At 35.6% G+C, this 20,710-nt stretch overlaps 1 protein-coding gene across 1 annotated transcript; it reads right to left on the bottom strand.

Annotated features, from left to right (window-relative positions):
• Positions 1–915: 915 nt before the first annotated feature.
• LOC131610011 (lycopene beta cyclase, chloroplastic-like) lies at positions 916–2,848 on the bottom strand. The gene is made up of 2 exons (XM_058881862.1): positions 2,705–2,848; positions 916–2,600 (listed from the first exon to the last, which is right to left on the bottom strand). The coding sequence occupies exon 2, from the start codon at positions 2,538–2,540 to the stop codon at positions 1,035–1,037; it is 1,506 nt and encodes a 501-aa protein (XP_058737845.1). The 5' UTR covers positions 2,541–2,600; positions 2,705–2,848; the 3' UTR covers positions 916–1,034.
• Between the last annotated feature and the right edge of the window lie 17,862 nt (positions 2,849–20,710).

Genomic DNA, 20,710 nt, shown 5'->3' with positions numbered 1-20,710 from the left:
AACAGCCAATCGAGATGAATTCTCAGTTTTTCTCTGCCTTTTGGTAGGTTTCTGCCTTTAGTCCCACATCAACTAGTATTAAACATATATTAGTGTTCATGAGCTTATTTTACTTTAAAATAAATTAATTGAAATTAGGTATAGTAAATGGGCTGCTTTCTTAATATCAAAGTTCAAAGGCCCAAATGTTTAATTTTTATAAACTATAAAAATAATTCATAAATAATATTAATTAAAATAATTTAAAAAGACACAAAAAATTATTAAAAAAACAAAAAGAAAATCCAACTGGACTGGAATCTAGATATTCCATTACAGGGGTTTATATATTTTAACCCTAAATTTTATTTTAAACTTTGCTATTGTAATTTCATTACACTAATATAAGTCTCCAAATATTCCACACTGAACATGGTTTTAACTGGTTGAATATCAAAGAAATACAATTAACTAGCCGGATCACCATTTGATCAAACTATATCTTGGCAATCCTACATTAAGGAACATTTGATTAATCACTAGTTCTTAGAAACATAATTATACATACATACATACAACTTTTAATTTACTAGTAAAAAAAAAATTAACTACTATACACTCTCGGTGTAAATCTTTTACATGGTCTACATCACAAACATTCATAGAGATTACTTTAGATGTTTCAATGGTCTTCATTATTGTCAGCGCATACCAATTAAATTCGTAAAAAAAAAATGCATTATCATTTATTAACATCCAAGAGCAACTTCATAAGATTTAGATGTGATGGATAAAAAAACACTGTAATGCTGAAGTTGAAAAACCTCATCTTCATTTACATTTCCTCCAAGCACTTCTCTAAATGAAGCAGAAGAGTGAGATTCTTTGACAACATAGAGATTAACCAACAATGACTCACCAATAATAACAGAAATGTAACCAATCAAACAATATACTTCATGAAAATCTATATTATCATCAGTAGTAAACTACAACTGAAGTGGATACATGTATGATGCGCGCATATCATATGTAGCATACAACAGAATATAATCTTATTCTTTATCTTTTATCAAGTTGTTCACCATATTTACCAAAGGAAGAGTTCCCTTTGCCATAATCTCTACCCTAGATGTATTTGAAGCATAAGAAAATAGAGACAGTCCAAAAAGAAACAGCTCAGGAAGATACAATCTTGACGATAAGAATCCATGCCAATAATGAGGTTTCAGATTAAAAAACGCATCAAAAAATCTCCTCGTTCCAGGTAAATCAAGCTTGAGCAAGATGTCCATACCGAAACAGAAGAACTCCCTCTGTCGTCTCTTTTGAATTGGCCATAAGTCTTTCCATACTTGCGCAGATATTTCATTTCCTAAAAGACCTTGATCAGAACCGAGATACTGAACAATAGCGTTAGCAACAATAGGAGCAGCAGCTAGCGTCTTCGCTACCATGTAACCAGTTGAAGGATGCACCATCCCGGCCGTACCACCAATTCCAACAACTCTTTGAGGGAGAACCGGGAGAGGGCCGCCCATGGGAATCACACAATGTTCATCTTCTTCAATGCTTTTCACATTGATACCCAAGTGTTTCAACCGAGCAACCATTCTTTCCTGTATATCTTCCATCCTTAACCCAGGCCGCGCAACAAGAGACGTTTCTTCGAGAAATATCTTGGTGGACGAAAACGGCATTGCATATAGAAAGGTAGGTATTTTACTATTTCTCTCCTTGAGCTCCATGTTATTGTCCAAATGCGAATCTCTCCAATCCATAAAAAGCATTTTATCAACATCAAAGGGATGTTCCTCAACCTCAGCCAAAATACCATAAGCAACTTGGTAACCTGGATTATACGGTTTATCATACTGCACAAGGCATCTCGAAAAACCAGTAGCATCAAGAACCACAGTAGCCTGAACCGTGACACCGTCGTTACAAATCAGCAACGATTTAGCTTCCTCATGAACAACCTTCATAACTTTCGCTTGGTGAAACTTCACACCATTCGATATACACTTCTGAAGCATCTTCGACTTCAAAAGCTTCCTATTCACCCTACCATAAGGCCTATCTAAATCCTTCTTAGTTTTATCATCGATATAAACAACAGCACCGGACCAAGTCTTATCAAGACAATCAAGTAAATCCATCGCTTCAAATTCATCCACCCAAACACCATAATTATTCGGCCAAATCAATCTCGGATTCGGATCAATCGCACAAACCGAAAGCCCTGCTTCCGAAACCTGCTGCGCTACCGCGAGCCCCGCAGGACCACCTCCCACAACAGCAAGATCCACAACAGTTCCCTTTGTTGAATCAAACAAAGGAAGTTCAAAATCCAAATTCTCTTTCTTAAATTCAGGAACAAGCTCCAAAAGGGCACTGCTACTAGCCCTCAAAATAGGTTTTTTCTTGGAACCAAATCTAACTTCATGGCTTTGTAACTTAAATGAACCTGAACAATTAGCCAATTTTTCTGAATAGCCATGAAGTGGTTGCAAAAATTGAAGGTTGTTTGGTGTTTTGACCAAAGTATCCATAGTTATCATATGAAATTATAAAACCCTAAAAAATCAGACTCAAAACACCATCTGAGTCACAGAATATTCCTAAAAAATGTAAACTTTATAGAGTTAATTACACCAATCAAATGGAATTACCGTAATTATGAAAGTAAGCAATAATTATTGAAGTAGATGAGATTATGGCTTACCGTGGAGAAGAGAAAGTGGAGAGAACGAAGCATTGAGATGAATTGCATATAGCCATAAGGGGTAGTGGTAAAGGTCGTGTGGCCACTAGACACCAGATGTCAACTACAGTTCGAAGTGGATCATCTTTTATTTTATTTTATTTATTTATTTTGGATATTTTTAAATAAAAATAAAAAATTGGGAAATTGTTTGTTAGTGTTGGATGATGATATGTATGATATGATATCCATTCACCATGTACCATATAGTTTACAGATGCCAAAGTTCTATTGGTTCAGCAGTCCACTTAAATTATTAGATCTTGGCACTTACTGAAAAAACATTAGGCTATTTGGTGTGCATATAAATAACATAGAGTATTATCTCTATCATATTCTATTTTTCAGTTGAAATCTTTATACTAAAAGAGTAATCTACTTGAAATATTGCTATCATTTTGCAAGAATTTTAAAGTTAAAAAAATACTTATAGATATATTTATGGGTTTTGCTAAAATAGACCCACTTGTTTTTATGAAGGTCTATTTTAGCAATATGCACCTTAGAGTGCATTTAAGTATTTTTTAGTTAAAACTTACTAAAACGCACCTTCATAAAATTAAGTGGGTGTATTATAGCAAATCCATGTGGGATTTGTTATAATACACCCACTTATTTTTATGAAGGTATATTTTAGCAACATGCACCTTAAGGTGCATTTTACCATTTTGTAGTTAAAGCTTGCTAAAATAGACCTACAAGTGGGTCTATTGTAGCAAAACCCTATATTTATATATTACTTATCAACAAAATTCTCGATTCGGCGTGCAAGTAAAATTGGGGATCTGAAGACTCTAGAAAATTAAGGAAAAAATAGAATTGTATTACAACAAAATTGAATTTGATAAAATTGATTTTATTAGAATTTAGTTTAATAGAATTGGTTTATGTTTGGATACATTTATATAAAAGTGAGTTGAATAATAAATTACAATGTAAACATCATCCAGAATCAATTATGGAGGCAGAAGCTACAAATTCTAGTTTCAAGTAGAATCAATTCTAGAGAGAGAATCAATTCTACTTTTGTCTAACCAAACATCTTAAAATTATCCAGAATCAAGTCTATATCAATTACTTCTAGAATTGCTTTTGGCCTTTCTAAAAGCCAAACCAAATATGCACGGTGTGTTTGGATTGATGGTGAACAGAATCGATTCTACCATTATTGAGTTTAGTAGAATTGATTTTAGCAGTATTAAGTTTAACATAATTGATTTATGTTTGGATACATTTATGGAAAAGTGAGTTGAATAATAAATTTCTGTGTAAAAATTACTCTGAATCAATTCTGGAGATAGAAGCTACAAATTCTAGTTTCTAGTAGAATCAATTCTGGAGGCAAAATCAATTCTATTTTTGATAAAACAAACACCTCAAAATCACCCAGAATCAATTCTACACCTCTAGAATTGATTCTGGGTCTTTCAAAAGCCAATCCAAACATGTTATAAATCTATTAGAGACTTATCAACTCACTTTACCAAGAGGTAATATGATTATCATAGATCATCACAGTTAGTTGTCGAGAGACACTTTCAATGAGAACACCTTGATCATGTCCGTTGAAATACACCATCGACAAACATACTTTGATCACTAGCATCATAATCATCAAACGTCGTCAAACAAGACTTTCTCTTGTATACTCATGGTATACAATTGCTTTGCACAACTTTATTTAATATGCACAACGACTTCATTAAAACTACAAATCATTCATGCAAAACAAATCATGTTTTTGCCTTTGGTTTCCAAATCTTTTTGGATCCTGGTGTGCCAGTAGATCTAAGAGGTCTAAGGTTATTACCTTTAGACCTTCTTAGCTTATGATAATAAAAAATGTCTCTAAGTGGTAAAGCTTATTACAGAAGGAGCATTTTAATCGAACAATTCAATTTCTTTTTATTTAAGCCTTTGCTACGTGATTTATTTGATTTAAAAACTAATCTAGTTTTATTCCATGAAGATCTTTGATTTGATAGAATAAAATCTAGGTTTTTTTCCCCTTAGTAAATTTATTTAGAGTTTCATGTAACTCTTTCAGTTCCTTTTTCATCGAGACACAATTCTCACATTATTAGTTTGATTTTTAATATTAGCCATTACATATCTTAACGTTTCAAAATTGATACTTTGGTTACTTACAGGATCGACTAGATTGATCTTAGTACATATGTGTATAATCTTTTTGTGTTGTTTTAGATTTTCTTAGTGCTAAGTCGTTTGACAATGGTAATCATAAAGACAATGCAACGATAATGTGAAAATTTGTTTGTAAATATAAAATAAAATAAAGAAGAAAGTTTTCGACTATAATGTAAATGGATTCAACAAAAATGTAAAGAGAATAAAAAAGGACATTGAATGCAAGTAAATTGACTGAATAAATAAAAATGGTATTTTATAAGTATATTTTTTAAAAACTCTTTTCTCAATACACTTAGAAACTTTGAATTATTTGAGTATGGTATAATATTGAACACCCGAAATCTAATTTTCAAGATCCCTATTTATACTAATTCGATAGTAACATTCTTTTCTCCAGGAAATGACACGCTCTCGCCTGCATGTGCTTCGTCTTTCACAAGTCTCCACGCGTCATTCTTAAGGAACGAATAAGGCCAAAATACAGTTATTGGCCAATTTCAAATTTCTCCGTGTCGAACTCCAAGTCAGAATCATTTCAAAATATTTTTAAGTTCCAATATAACGTAAGCTTGCCAGAATGACCGACTCTTCGCCATGTTCCTGTCGAAACTATCTAACTTCTTCGTCGAAGTCAACTTCTCTCATGAAATATTTCCTTTGTTTCTCTTGACATCTTATTCTTTATTGAGCGTTGAAATTGCAGCTAACAAATTGTCCCCAAAAATGTCTTTTTCGACTACATGGAGAAATGGACATTTTTAGATAGCCTTCGACACGACGGTGCATTTATTGTTGTGACGTCATGTTCATTATGACCAATTTTCCCAAACGTCTCATTGAGACGTGCTAATATGTAATCATCATCATTATTCCTATTTTTTGGGGTAATGGTGGCAATCGAATAGGCAACCGCCAGCTTAACCTCTTAAACATGCACATGTGCCCCACTAACATTTGTTATTGTTTTCAAACAAACGAACGAGAACGACTTTCCCCTCTCTATAAGTAGTCTTCACCTTCAACAATTGACACTTTTCCAAACTCTAGGCTCCAAAAACTTCTATTTCATTTGTGATTCTTACTCACAAAATCAAAACATAGCTGGTTTTCTCTACCAAACTCAACACTTTCAATAATGGCGCCTCCAAAGGTCAAGAACGCTAAAGTTTGTAAGCAACACAAAGATTCTACATCACCTGTAATCCAGATTGCTGGTCCATTGCTGATAGTAAACCAGGAGTATGTTTTCTTAAACCGCCTCTTGTTGAAGAAAAACTCAGGATTTATGAATCCCAGGTAATCATTCCTTTAACTATCTCTGGTGAAAGTCATGTGTACATGGGTCCTTTGCTCGGCCCTAACACTGATGTTGAAAAGCTGAAAGACTTTTTTTCCTGTTTACCATTAAAAAACCCATAGTTTGTAGAACTAGAAATGCTGTTAAGGGTAGTGTTAAATTAGATTCTAATGTTCAAACTTTAGATCAAGAAAAGTCTTCGACTGACGCCTCGAACCAAGAAAAACCCTTTAATTTAGATTATATGAGCAACGCCCTTAGAGTGTTTCACTCTTGCCCTTTGGCGTAAGATCTTGAGCCATACCTCGCTTGGCTCCCTAAAGTCGAAAGGAAAAAGGCTCCATTTTAAAGATAAATGGGCTTTTATGACGTAATTCAACTATCAAAGGTAAGACCAACCTATTGTCAAAATATGCTAGTTGCCTCTTTGTATTTCTGGGATATTTCCCATAACACCTTTCATTTCCCTTGTGGAATGTTGACACCTACCCTATTCGATAATGCTGCCATCGCTAGACTTCGACCGATTGATGAGGCCTTTAATCCCAACAAAATGACTGAAGATACCATCAACTTTGACTCCTCCAGAGAAACCTTCACTAATTATATCTCTTACCACCATGACACCTAGATAGACGAAGTTTCTAATGAAGATCATATTGCCTTCTTAGCGCCCTGGTTGTTAAAGTGCATCTTCAGCTCGAAGTCACTTCAAGTGGGAAAGAGGTTATTAACTTTGGAGAACCAGGTTCATGTAAGGCGCAAGATATGCTTGAGTCAATTAATCTTGGGTTCACTTTATGAATCCTTGTGGGAATCTGTCAAAACCCTAAAGACTTATCAATTAGGGAAAACATCTTATTTGTCGGGCCCTTCTGGTTACTACAACTGTGGTTGAATGCCACCTTCGAACCTTCACTCCCAACATACAACATCATTGATGAAGAAGATGAGACAATCAAGAATAGGACAATCGAAGGGACGAAAGACCCGGCTTGAAGCATTATTTTACCAACTATGTGATGTTGTATGCGAAGCGCTACAACTTTACCCCTTCGATGACCCCTTTTGCCAATAGAACTCATTGCATTGAGTGGCTTACTAGATATTTCCATGCTCCTTCGATAGATCATGATGCACAATCTTTGGCCATCTGGGAGGCATTTCTCACCCCAAAACTGATTGCCATCAGACTGAGGCCTTCGAAGAACCAAATAATTTTGGTCAGCTATCAACCCAACCTCATGTCTCGACAATTTGGTCTAATTCAACCAATGCTAATACCCCTTTATGCCAAGAAAAGCCACCTCTACCTTTACAACATATATTTCACGGAAGACGAGTGCGGAAAATATTTGTCTCGATATGCAAAAGTTAACGATCTTATCCCTCTATCTTTCCAACTATCATTCTACCGAACACAAGAATTTGATACTTGGTGGAGGAATTATTACATCAAGGGGATGTTCGACGTTGATTCTTTTACCCAACATCTAACGAAAGCTTTTGCTTCCATACAGGAACACTTCAAGAAAGGTATAGCTACTCACATCAAAGATATCCAAGCATTCCAAAAATACTTCGAAACCATCTACAGACTTGATGATCTTAGTCAAACAATATTCGAGGCAACATATACTTTAATAGAGAAGTTCCTGAAGAAACTACCTGATTTAAAAATCCCTTCGTACGTTAAGTATGAAGACAGGTATGAGTTTGCTTTTAAATTTTATCCCCCGAAGTTCCCAAGTTTTCCAAGTGCTGACCTAGCTTTAGCACTTCGACCTCCATTCCTAGATTGGTTCATTTATGGTTCTCATTTAAAACTTTTTGAACAAGATTCTAAAAAAATTTCCAAACCAGTGGTTTCGACTAAGCATACTATGGATAATTTCAAAGGTCACCTTCATGTCGACATATAACATGTTCGCGTTCTTTCTCCAATACTTTAAGGTGTGGATTGGGACGATCTTTACGAATTCCTCTTTCGAGATTTTCCTTTTGAATATGTTCTCCTAACTTTGACCATGCAGTTCGTATGTTTCTCTCTTAGCTGTTGACTAAAAGCAACAAATCAAAGGCAAGGCTGCTATTGTGGTGGCAAATAAGGCTGCTTCTTCAGACAAAAGTGGTGACCAAGATGACGAGACGACTCTTCAGAAAGCAACATTAAAGGTACTATTCATTTTTACCTTCATCATTTTACATGTATAGCTTAAAAAGTGTTTATAGCTTTGTCAGTTTTTAGGCTAGTCGGAAACTTCCCTACTACAAAAAATACATCTAACGTCGGACGCGAAATGCGTTTCACCTCGGCTACGAAAGCGAGGTAACGAAGGACGTCATGAAAAGCTACCCTTTATCACGTCGGTTATTAAAATACCGAGGCGCAAAGTTAACTGCACGTGGGTTCGATTCCCAGCATTATCATTTTTATTATTTTTAGAATTGGATGGAGAACAACAACACGAACAACAGTAATGGAAAATAAAAACAACAAGAGCAAAATTAACAAGAATAAAAATAACATCAATGACACAATTCATTAGGAACCAAACAACTTACAATGTACACATCATTAAATCAAATTATGCGTAAAAAGGAGTGGAAGGAATATCTAAGAAGGGAAAAAGAAATTTGAAACGACAAAGAGATGTAACCACTCAACAACTCAAGGTAGTTATTCCACCAGAAGATCTTTCCAACTTCCTAGATAAGAAAACATGGTGAATTAAAGAAACAATAATTAGAAGGAAACTTGACAATCGTGAGATCTTTTGGTTTTTAGACTTTCAATGATCGAAGAGGAAGAATTAGAAGAATCTTTTGGTCAAAATCTTTTGGTTTTTGGACTTACAACTAATTTAGGGGTTTCATTCTATTGTTTTATACACATTAATCTACCAGCTTTCCTCATATGGTTATATGCCACTAAATCTGAATTAAACCATAGCAAAAATATAGGAAATGCTTCATACATAAAATTATAACTTACAATAAATTATCTTATTGCCTTTCCCATATTTATTGATTCTTGAGGCAGTTTGTACGTTAACCATCCAAAACACAAAAACCAAAATCTAAAACAACCCAAAGTAATGCTTCTCAATAACAATAACAATAGTAATGCAGAACAACAACAACAGTAACATACTAGTGAGAGAGTTTTTTTTTTTTCATTCGCTATGACTCCTTGGAGAAGAAGTGTTCTTTCGTTGGCTGGAGAATTAGTGTTCTTTCGTTAGGGCTCGTAAATTGATTTAGGAAGACACTCAGGGAATTAAAAAGATAAAGAGTCGATTTTTCTTAAATCCGAGGTAACTGATTTATTATTATATTATTTTTTAAATAAAATAAGGCGCACCAGTCACATATACCCGTGGCTTTTTATCGTTCGTGGTGAAAACTTCGTCATAAAAAGAGTTATTTGTTGTAATGCTTCCTCAAACTCCTAAAAAATAGAAGCCTAGTAATCTTCAACCTGAACCAATCGAAGCAGATTCTAAGATCTATCCCCAGATACTTCGAAACCTGCCAAGAAGAAAAAGAAGTCAACACCATCTGACTCCTCTCCTCCTCCAAAGCCCAAAAACTGAGGCAAAGAAAGTTGCCTGTCCAAAGAATGATTGATATTGATCCTGAGCCAACTACCGCGACACCTGAGCATGTCGAAACTGACAATTCTATTCCTGGTGATGAAGCACTTAAGGTAATTCGAACTTAATTTTATTTTCTCTTTTACATGATAAGAGAGAAGGTATTTAATGTAAACTTGATTCAATTGCTGGAAAGTAATGCAAGTGCTTGTTATGGAATCAAGGAGTTGCTGAAGTAGGTAGACGTCTTAAACGTTTTGCCAGAGGTTGAAGACGTTATTGTTGAGCTTGGGTTCCTCGTCGAACATGTTGCTACAAACCTTTTGCATAAGCAAGAGGCTTCGAGCAAGATAGAGAAAAAGATGGAATCTCAAGCGGCAGCATGGGACACAACTACTGATTATACCACCAAGGTTGAATCTTTAGAAAAATCCTTTTCAAAGAATCAAGAGGAGTTATACCTCTGTGCTATCAACATCTCCGTCTAGGAGGACCAAATCAAGGAGCAGCAAGCCAAAATTCAGAAATCTAAAGAGCGTCAAAACGAGCTCAAAAAGCTCGATCGAAAGGAACTTGATGAAGAGATCAAGGTGGGCATTTATCATCTCGAAAGGGCCTGAATATTGGGGGCAAAAATTGATTCCCTCACTCTCAACAAGTCTGTGATCGAATGTCGCTTGTCAGTATCCACTGCGAAGTATAATCGGATGAAAACTTTTCTCCCCGCTGACTTTCATGCTTAGTTACTTGTATCATTTCTTAGTTTTGTAATTTCAGATTTGTTGATAGTGCTGTAATGAATGACTTAGCCATTTTAACATTTATTTTACCATTTTAGCTTCTAATTTTGCACGTGTATTTACTCTGTTATCACTTTAACTTCCTGAAGTATAGGTTTATATTTTTCCGATTCATGGGTAGCTCCTGAAAAAACCAAATTTTGGCAAAAAAAAAATGCTTCCTGATGTGTATCTCCGGAATCAGAGGGTATAAATGAAATTTCGCCTGGTGTCTAAGAGTATCAAGGGATGGATTGAGATATTCTCAAATTATTTTTAGGTCGAGCCCAACTTGATGGCGTAATTGAATTATCTATTGTCAGCATTTTTCGCATGCACACAATCACAACATTAATAGTCGTTGGATCAAGATCGGACGCTTTAAATTTAATGCATATTTGAGTTTTTAAAATAATAAAAATTGATTATAAAAATATAAACCATTAGGTCTAGATTGAACGAATACAAAATTGTGACTGCATGCAGTGAATCATAATCCCATGTTCTCATAAGTTATTAGCCATCCTTCCTCCAAGTGAATGAGGTCCCAATAAGTTAATTAATGTGACTAGATAACACGAAGGGTAATTTAACAGTAGCCACAACTGACCATACGCTTTTTGGTCATGTTAACAATAACGCTAATGGTGTGTCGGGAAAGATTTGGAAATTGGAAGTTTAATCCACAGAGAACTAAATATGTTATTTTGCAAAGATGCATATAAAATGCATGCAATTGAAACCATGTGATTTTGAGTCATAGGAGTACTATGATGTTTTCAACATTAAATGAAATAGCATACAAATTTAGTTCTTGAAAGGATGTTGCATGGGAGCACTGAATCTTATTTACTCTCTACTCAACCACTATATTTTAACCGCATTAAAACACTGCACGGTAATTTATTAAATATCTTATTCACTCTACTCAACCACTATTTTTCAAGAAATTAATTAATATGCACTCAGTGGCGGAACTAGAGCATGGTTAGTGAGTGGCCACACATTATAGTTAATATAAGTTGTTTTATTCAAAAAAAAAAATTATTTTTTAATTTTCAAATTATTTTTTTACGAAAATTTATCAACTCAGTTTAAATTTAGGTCAAGGACTTTAACTATAGAGCGATGATATACTTAGTTTAAAGATTAAATTATCGTATCCAATTTCATCAAACATTGGATTGAGACAAAATGTGATATAGTTGTCTTATCTTACGCAACAAATTGTTCCTTGGAGTTTGTTCAAAACAAATTAAATTGGTTCTGAAAGCATTTTATAAACAATATAGAAAATTTCTTTGCCAACCTCCCTATCTTCTAGTCCACCTCTGGTGAAAACTCCATACTACCCCTAACTTCGGAAATGCACTTCCGAAATGCAAGAAAAAGGTGTTTTCGGAGATGCATCTCCGAAAGCGCCTTTTTTTTTGAAAAAATTGTCTTATTTCGGAAGTTCATTTCCGAAAACAACATTTCGGAAGTGAACTTCCGAAATACTGCGATTTCTGCAGATTTATCAAAACACTCCCCCTCCCCATTCATTTACCCTAACTCAAATAAAAAACAAGCAAAGGCGAAAATTTGTGCAAACAGAATTCCAAGGCTGCATCAAGGCTCCAATCACATTCCTAAACAACATTCAAAAGCCCTCAAATCACTCAATTTGTAAGTTTTGAATTTGTTAGATTCATTATTCAAATGCATGTTATTTAGGGTTTCAATTGCATAAATGATATATGGGACTGGTTGTTAGTAGTATTTAGGTTGTTTAGAAGCTTTTTGAATTGGTTTTATGTTTGATTTTGGGGTCTGCCATGGAAGTTGCAGAAAACTCCATCGCAGGGGTGTTTCGGAAGTTCATTTCCGAAAACACCTCCATCCTAGTTTTCAGAAATGAACTTCCGAATTGTATCAGAAGTTCAAATTTTTTAGTTTTTTATTTTGTCTCGCATATTAATCGATTTCAATTGTTTACAGGAACATGTCAGACAACCAACCAGCACGCATCAGACAGGGTAGGGACACCCAGACTGCGTCGGCTAGACGCGAGCGGGCGGCGGCGCAGCTGGCGTCGACACAGGGACGGGGGCGGGGCCGGGGATGACGTGTGCGAGTACCCGAGGACGTGGGAGAGGGTACATCAGCTTCAGGGTCTAGGAGTAGGCTGGCTCGGGTATCTTCTTCCCGCCAGCGAGAGGAGGAGGATGAGGAGGAGGAGGAGGAGATGCCAGTGCCATACCACGAGCCGGAGGGGGTACCGGATGTTGACCCTCCAGCCGGGGAGGAGGATGAGGAGGGGGACAGCTATCCGGGAGGGCCTTTTGACACTTCCGTCCTGATTCACTACCACGATCACGTCGCTCGGCGGATCTGGGAGGGAGAGGTATTTTTTTTAATTTAACCGTTTATTTGTCACCATTTTTTATAATTTTACCGTTTATTTGTCGCTTATTTAATATATGTCGCTTATTTGTTTTTTTTGTAACAGGAGAGAGAGCCATTGAAAATGGTGAACCACACCAGGAAGATTTTTAGTCTGTTTAAACCAGCAGCTCAGTGGTTTAACGACCATGTGCGAGGTTCAGGGCTTAGCGGGCTCTGCATGACCGGGTACACCACCATCAGCACCGGCATGCAGGGGGCATTTGTGGAGCGCTGGCACAAGGAGACGTCTTCTTTCCACTTGCCGGTGGGGGAGATGATGATCACCTTGCATGACGTGCAGTGTCTTCTCCACCTGCCCATCAGGGGGCCGCTGTTGCACCACTCCCGGATCCAGAGGGTCGAGGCCAGTCAGTGGATGGCGCTCTATTTGGGCATGGAGCCTGAAGTTGCTGACTTCGAGTGCATCACGACTTCTGGGCCTCATATCCGGTTCACCACACTGAGGCGCTATTTCGAGCACCACCTGGACGTGGCGGCCGATGCCGAGCAGGTGGGTGACGACCTATTCACACAGTACCACCGCGGCTGCGCTCTCCGGTGCTGGTACATGCATGTGGTAGGCGCTGCTTGCTTTGTGGACAAGAGTGCAAGGTACGTCGACGTGACCTACCTCCGCTATTTCATGGACCTGGATACCGTTCACCAGTGGAACTGGGGGTCAGCTACTCTGGCATATCTCTACCAGAAGCTGAATGAGGCCTCAAACTGGAGGACGAGGCAGTTGGTCGGATCCTGCACGTTGCTTACGGTACGTTTTATTTTAATACATTATCGTATTTATTTATTTATGTTTCGTATTTATTTTTAATACATTATCGTGTTTCTGTTTAAGAGCTGGATCATCTCCTACTTCTCCCGCATCCACGGCTTTCACTTCGATCATGCGTACGTGGACGCCATGCCCAGGGCCGCCAGATACGTTCTCCAGAGGGGGAACGATGCGGTGGGACCATACCGTCTGTACTTGGACCGCACGATGCATGACGACGTCACATGGAGGCCGTTCAGCGACTACGCTCAGATTGTCCCCTTTGACGGCATTGCACTATATTCAGGCTGGTTGGCTTGCGGGACCGGCATCATGGTTCGATATCTCCCTGAGCGGTGCATGCGTCCGTTCGGATTCGTGCAGCGGATACCCAAGTCACCCTTTGAGGCTGCTCCCGACACTGTGACCCGAGTGCAGCTCACTGCCATATGGGAGGACTGGGAGCATCATGTGGTACCAGAGGAGTACCGTCTCACTCGGGTCACCCAGGACTGGCACAGTGAGGAGGGGTACGTCACATGGTTCTACCGGGTGTCCCATCCTCTGCTGAGACGCGACGTTCCCGGCGCTCCTAGGCCAGCACATGAGGAGATCCTGGAGAACCAGCAGGCCGAGGATGACCACGCCATTGATCTCATGCCGATCTGCCAGCGGATAGAGATGCTTGGGCGGGACGCGTTGGATCGAGGTATCATTGATCAGGGCGGTCCAGAGGCAGTCGCCGTGATGGAGATGATCGTCACTGATGCGGGCCGTGCGGCGGGGTACAAGCGGCAGAGGAGGGCCCAGGGTGAGAGGGTTAGGCACACCCAGTAGTGGTCGGGTTTATTTATTTTTTGATTTCGAATTGTATCTTTCGCACAGTATTATTATTATTTTCGGTTTGTATATATTATTTGGATTGGATTTATCATATTAGTATTTTCAGTTTATCTGTTGCTTATTTTATTTGGCGTTTGCGTTTAATTAAAATGCGAGACTGTTTAAGAAAAAGCATAGTAAAAAAACACAGTTTCTGCATAATTCGGAAGTTCATTTCCGAATTCACCCCCATGAGGTGTTTTCAGAAGTTCATCTCCGAAGACACCCCCCATGAGGTGTTTTCGGAAGTTCATCTCCGAAGACACCCCCCATGAGGTGTTTTCGGAGATGCACTTCCGAATTGTGGAAATTTTTTTTAAAAAAAAAGCGCTTCGGAAGTTCATTTCCGAAGCAGGGGTATTTTGGGATTTTCGCTGGGGGTGACCCCCATAGGGAGGTGGCTAAAGAAATTTTCACAATATATTTTATGATGAAATTTTTACTTTATTCAACCAAAAACTCTGATGAGCCACATTTTAATATTTTTTAAAACATAATATATTTTCTCAGTTGATACACATAATCGAAGAAAAATCAACTAAGGAACATGATTTGAATATCAACACTGACGTTTATGTTGTTATTTCTTTTATTATGACGATATTCTTTTCATTTTATTTTATATTTAAATATTAAGTATTATATTTCTTCAGTTAACCTATTAATCGAGGGTAAATATTACTCAGTTTTGTATATAAAAGCATTCACTTATTACATTTTGTCTTAATCTAACTCATCTATTATCGTTCCATACTCGTAAACATCATTTTCTAGAATGGATTGCAAGACCGAAAAATATTTTTAAGGTTTCTAATTAATTAGGAAATATTTCAAGTTTGTGTGTTTTTGTTTTTGTTGTTGTTACATTCATTCATTGAATAAAGTAATTTTACCAACTTTAAACAAAATATTTTTTTACTCTTGCAATCTTTCTCACAATGATATTGCTGTTATTGATTCCACCTCTTACAATTCATTTTTACACTTGTGAATAATTTTTCAGTATTGTCATTCAAGACAAAAATTCAATGATTTAATTATTTTCTTGTCTGACAATATTGAGAAACATATTTCTAATTATAGCGAGAAGTCATTGCAACCCAAAAAATGGTGGATGATAGAATTTGTAAGTGATATTTATTACAATTCATCATTTTTTTGGGGTCTGCAATAAAGGTAATTTTTTCTTCGGATGGGCTAACTGCCAATGAGAAAAATCCTTATTTCATTTTTTATTTAAAAAAAAATAACATATTATCTAAGTGTTCATAAATATATAAGGGAAAAGTGATCCAATTCTGTTTATAAACAAATATTTTATATCCGTTTATAAAATATCAATGCTCAAAATATTGCCAACACTTCAATTTACAAGAAATATCAATTATATATCTTGAATTCTACATTATGAAAGACAAACATTGATAATGAAAATATTTGGATTGAAAACATTGAAACTTAAAGAAGCGTGGAAAATATCTCTAGAATGAATTATAAAAGTTGAAAAATTGGTTTAAGATTAATGTCCCTTACATAAATTATTTTCCTTATCTAACTTTTGTAAATTCATACCAAACATAAATGCATGCAAAGTCTTTGAAAATATATTGTATACATATAGGTATGCAACAAAATTCAACATTTGATCTTTACCTATATTCAGAAGTATGATGATAAAGAAGCTTTAGAATTTTTCACAAATTTTTACTCTTAAATTGAAGTGAAAATAATAAAAAATGAAGAAAATTTGCATTTTAATCAAACAAAGGATATATATATATATATATATATATATATATATATATATATATATATATATATATATATATATATATATATATATATATAAAAAGTAGCGTATTTTAAAAAAATATATAAAAATGTTATTGTTGGAGATCAAACTCATTACCTATTAAATTTTTCCTTTGGATGGTAGCTCAACCTAGGAGAAAAATGACACTATTCCTATTTTTTAGTTTTTCTTATTTTTCAGGGTTAATAGTAGTTTACCCCCTGTAATATGAGCGAGTTTTGGTTTACCCCCTACCGTTGCGAAAGGCAGGTTTTGGCAACGGTTTTTTTGAAAAAACCGTTGCCAAAGGGTAGGGAGGGGGCAAAAACAAAATTCACTAACATTACAGGGGGTGAATTACTATTAACCCTATTTTTTATTTTTATAGAATGAAGCAAGAGAGAGACTAAGTTCTCTCCTTGTTACTTGTTTTGTATCTTCATGAATCTTTGTTGATAAGTTGATTTCTTTTGATTTAGGGCCCGTTTGTTTTGGTTTTTTTTAAAAATAATTTTTATAGTGTTATCAAATTTTGTGAAAAAAATTTTTACAAAGAAACTTTTTATAAAAGCTTCAAATGAAAATTTTGTTTGAATAGTCACTACGCCAAATTTAAGCTGTAGCAGCGCAGCTACTAAAGCGCTTTTAGCAAAAGCGCTCTCGTAGGGCTCGCTAAAAACAAAATTAATAAACAAGGAAAAATGATGCAAAAAAAGCGCTCTGGTAGGGGGGGGGGGTATGAGAGCGCTTTTAAAAAGCGCTCTGGTAGGGGGGTTATGAAAGCGCTTTTAAAAGCGCTCTTATAGGGTGGGTGCTACGAAAGCGCTTTTGGGATAAAAGCGCTCTGGTAGGGGGTGTTATTGAAGCGCTTTTGAAAAGCGCTCTGGTAGCCCATTTAAAAAATTATATATTTTACAAACACACGCGTTTTGTTTCAGATCTTTCTTCTTCCTTCGTTGCTCCGCCGTCCTCTCTCCGAAACCCTAGCAACCTCCGCCGTTCTTCTTCCTTTCAGATCCAAAACACACGAGTTTATGGTGAGTTGAGGTTCGTGTTGTTGCTGAGTTCGGTTTCGATTCTGAATCTACAAACCAAAATCGGGTGAGACCTTTCTGAGTTTATTTCTTATTCTCTCTTCCTCTCTCAAATTTCTGAAGGGTTTGTTTGATTAGGAAAGTGATGAACAGATGTTTGGGTTTGATGAATGTTTGTCTGGTTATGTTTGATGATGATTTGTGAATGGTTTTGTTTCTGATGAATGGTTTGCGTGTATGAGAAAGATGAACAATTAGGGTTTTGGTTAGTGTTTGCGGCTGTGTATTGTGATTGTTGTTGGATGAATATGAACAATGTATTTACAGTTTCTGGAGAGGATTTTCGAAGATGATGAACAGAATTTTTTGTAGGGTTTTTGGTTGTTGGCTCTACGGCTCTACGGCTGATTTTTTTTAGGGTTTTTGGTTGTTGGCTCAATTGACTTGTTCTTTTATCAAAAACTACTTTTATGTGCATGTGGTTGTTAATTGATTTCTTATAAATTGGTTTCTGTTCTGGTATAGCACTATTTTTATTAACTATTTTGTCTTTTGTTCGGAGATGAGGAAATTTTTGGTTGATAGAGAAAATATTGAGAATGTGAATGTTGTGTAAATAATCACGTTTTTCTATTGTAGGTTGAGCTTCAAACAGTGGATAGACTGGTAAAGGATAGAACACAATGTGCCCCTGCCGATTATGTTCCACAGAATATGAATCAAGTAATGTACCCCGAAGTCTTCTGTGGCAGGATCGTTCGGGGTACAGTTATTTGATTCATATTCTGTGACACAATACAACATAGCTCAGGTGACTACTGGTTCTCCACTAAAGCATCAATACAACATAGCTCCAGATAATACAGGAAGCGTACATTGGTTGCATAAGAACTCGGAAGTTGTTTCCCATTTAGTTGTTTTGGTTTAGAAATATGTGAATTGGTTTAGTTGTTTTGGTTTAGAAATATGTATATATGTATTTTGATTTACATTAATGGTATATAATATAATACTTTTTTTGTATATAATCGATATCGATTATAATGGTATATATCGATTTGAAATGATAAATTATAGGTTCATGAAAAAATACTGCCAAAAAATAGTAAATTACAGGTTCTAAAATATTGCTGCCAAAAGTGCAGGTTTAGAAATAATAAAAAGCATAAAAAAAAAAAACGCAACATACGAAAGCGCTTTTGAAAAAAGCGCTCTTATAGGGGTGCCTACCAGAGCGCTTTTTCCTGAAAAGCGCTCTTAAAGGGGGGCCTACAAGAGCGCTTTTTCCAGAAAAGCGCTCTTATAGGGGGGGCCTACCAGAGCGCTTTTAAAAGCGCTTTCGTAGCCTATGCCAGCGCTGGCTTTGGCAGCGCTTTAAAGCGCTGTTAAAGGCCAAAAAAAGCGCTTTTAAAAGCCTTGCGCGTTGTAGTGAGTTATTCTTAAAATGTAATTTTAGGTATTTCATCTATTTATGGAAAAAAAATTGGATATCAAAATTTCAAAAAATCACTTAATTTTGAAGCTATTTCAAATAGATTTTCATAAAAATCATTTTTGAAATACAACTTTTTGAAAAAATTATGATTTTGACTAAGTTTTGGTCTTCAATTATATACGTTTATGTTATAGGATGTCAGATTAAGTGTTTCATTTTAGAAAAAACGAATATAAAAAAATTTATAATATTTTGAAAAACAGTTTTAGAAAATCTATTTTCAAAAATACAAAGAAAAAATCTATTTTTTTAAAACTAAAACAAACTGGCCCTTAGATTCTTCACTTTCTCAATTCATTTGCATTATTTTTTTTTATAATTGAATTGATAGTGTGAATATCGTTTATGTGAAGGTGGTCTTTTGGTTTGTTATGAGGTAATAAGTTATGTTGGAATGATGTTGATTGGTGTTGTTGTGTTGTTGAAGTTTTGTATTTTTTGTGGTGATGTTAGTGAATGGTAAACACCATGACTTGAAAATTTGTGTGACAATTTGGTTAGATAAAGGTTAGAGATGATAGGTTATGATATGGTAGTGATTTTCTACTCTAAACAACATGACAAAACGGTGACGAGAGGTTAACGTGAGGGAGAGGGTATGAAAATGGGTGGATTGTGAAATTGTTAGTTATCAGAACGAAAAACTTGTAAGATGTGTACGTAAAAAAAATTGTATTGTCATTTTCCTTTAAATGTGTAGAATTTGTTAGTATATATAGTGTGCAAAATTAGACCTAAAATTAAAAAGGTGAAAAATTATTATAATCCTTTTGATTGAAAATTCATTTCTTACTATTAGTGATGACAACCGGGTGAATCGGGGACGATTATTACCTCTTTAAACCAAATCTCTAAACAGTTTCCGTTTCCCGCCCCAAACTTAAACCGGGATGAAGAATGAAAATCCAAATCCGATCCAAACGAGTTCGGGTATCTCCGCTTTGCCACCATCTATTTAACGAAATCAATTTTTTTTAATAGAAATACTTATTTTTCCAAAATTAAATTACTTTAAAAAAATTCATACATACATTTCAAATATTTAAAATAATAAATACAAATCAAAATATCAAAACGTTGGTCACGTATTTAATATTCTAAATTATCAAAAATATAAAATAATATACACAATGAAATAAATGGAGGGGGTTCGGGAACGGGTTCGAAGTGGATACTAGTATCCCTATTACCCGACCTGTCTCTATATTTTGTAATCGGGGAAAATTCCAACCCAAACCCAAAGTCAGTCAAAATGGATTTTCTCCATCGACTTCAGAGCGGGTTTGGGTGGGTACCTGCAAGTACGGGTTTTGTTGCCATGCCTACTTACTATCTAAGACAACTAACATGCTAAAAATAACAAATTGAACTTAAAAACATTAATTTTTTTGGAATTTTTGAATGTTTGTGATTTGTTAAGTATTTGAAGTATAAAATCATGGTGTTAATGAATATAATAATATTTTAAAAAATGACTAAATAAAAATACAAAAATTATTAAAAAAAATGAAAATTTAGGATTTTAACAATAGAAATAAAGTTAGTAACAAATAAAAGAAACAAATGAGATTTGAACTCGTGACCTTATACTTGTAAAATTTACCTCCTTACCAATTGTGCCAATTCATATAGTCAAAATTGAATGGCATTTAAAAATATATGAAGGTCAAGAGAATATTTGCTATTATTTAAAAATACAAATCATTTAAAGTAAATTATTATATATTCTTAAATAAGCAAAAATA

The sequence above is a fragment of the Vicia villosa genome, linkage group LG6 (assembly GCF_029867415.1).
Source record: "Vicia villosa cultivar HV-30 ecotype Madison, WI linkage group LG6, Vvil1.0, whole genome shotgun sequence".
Taxonomy (NCBI): domain Eukaryota; kingdom Viridiplantae; phylum Streptophyta; class Magnoliopsida; order Fabales; family Fabaceae; genus Vicia; species Vicia villosa.
This window is presented reverse-complemented; position numbering and strand designations above follow the sequence as displayed.

Bases quoted from the DNA above. Each gene is read 5' to 3' on its own strand.
- LOC131610011 (XM_058881862.1), bottom strand. From the start codon at position 2,540: ATGATAACTATGGATACTTTGGTCAAAACACCAAACAACCTTCAATTT.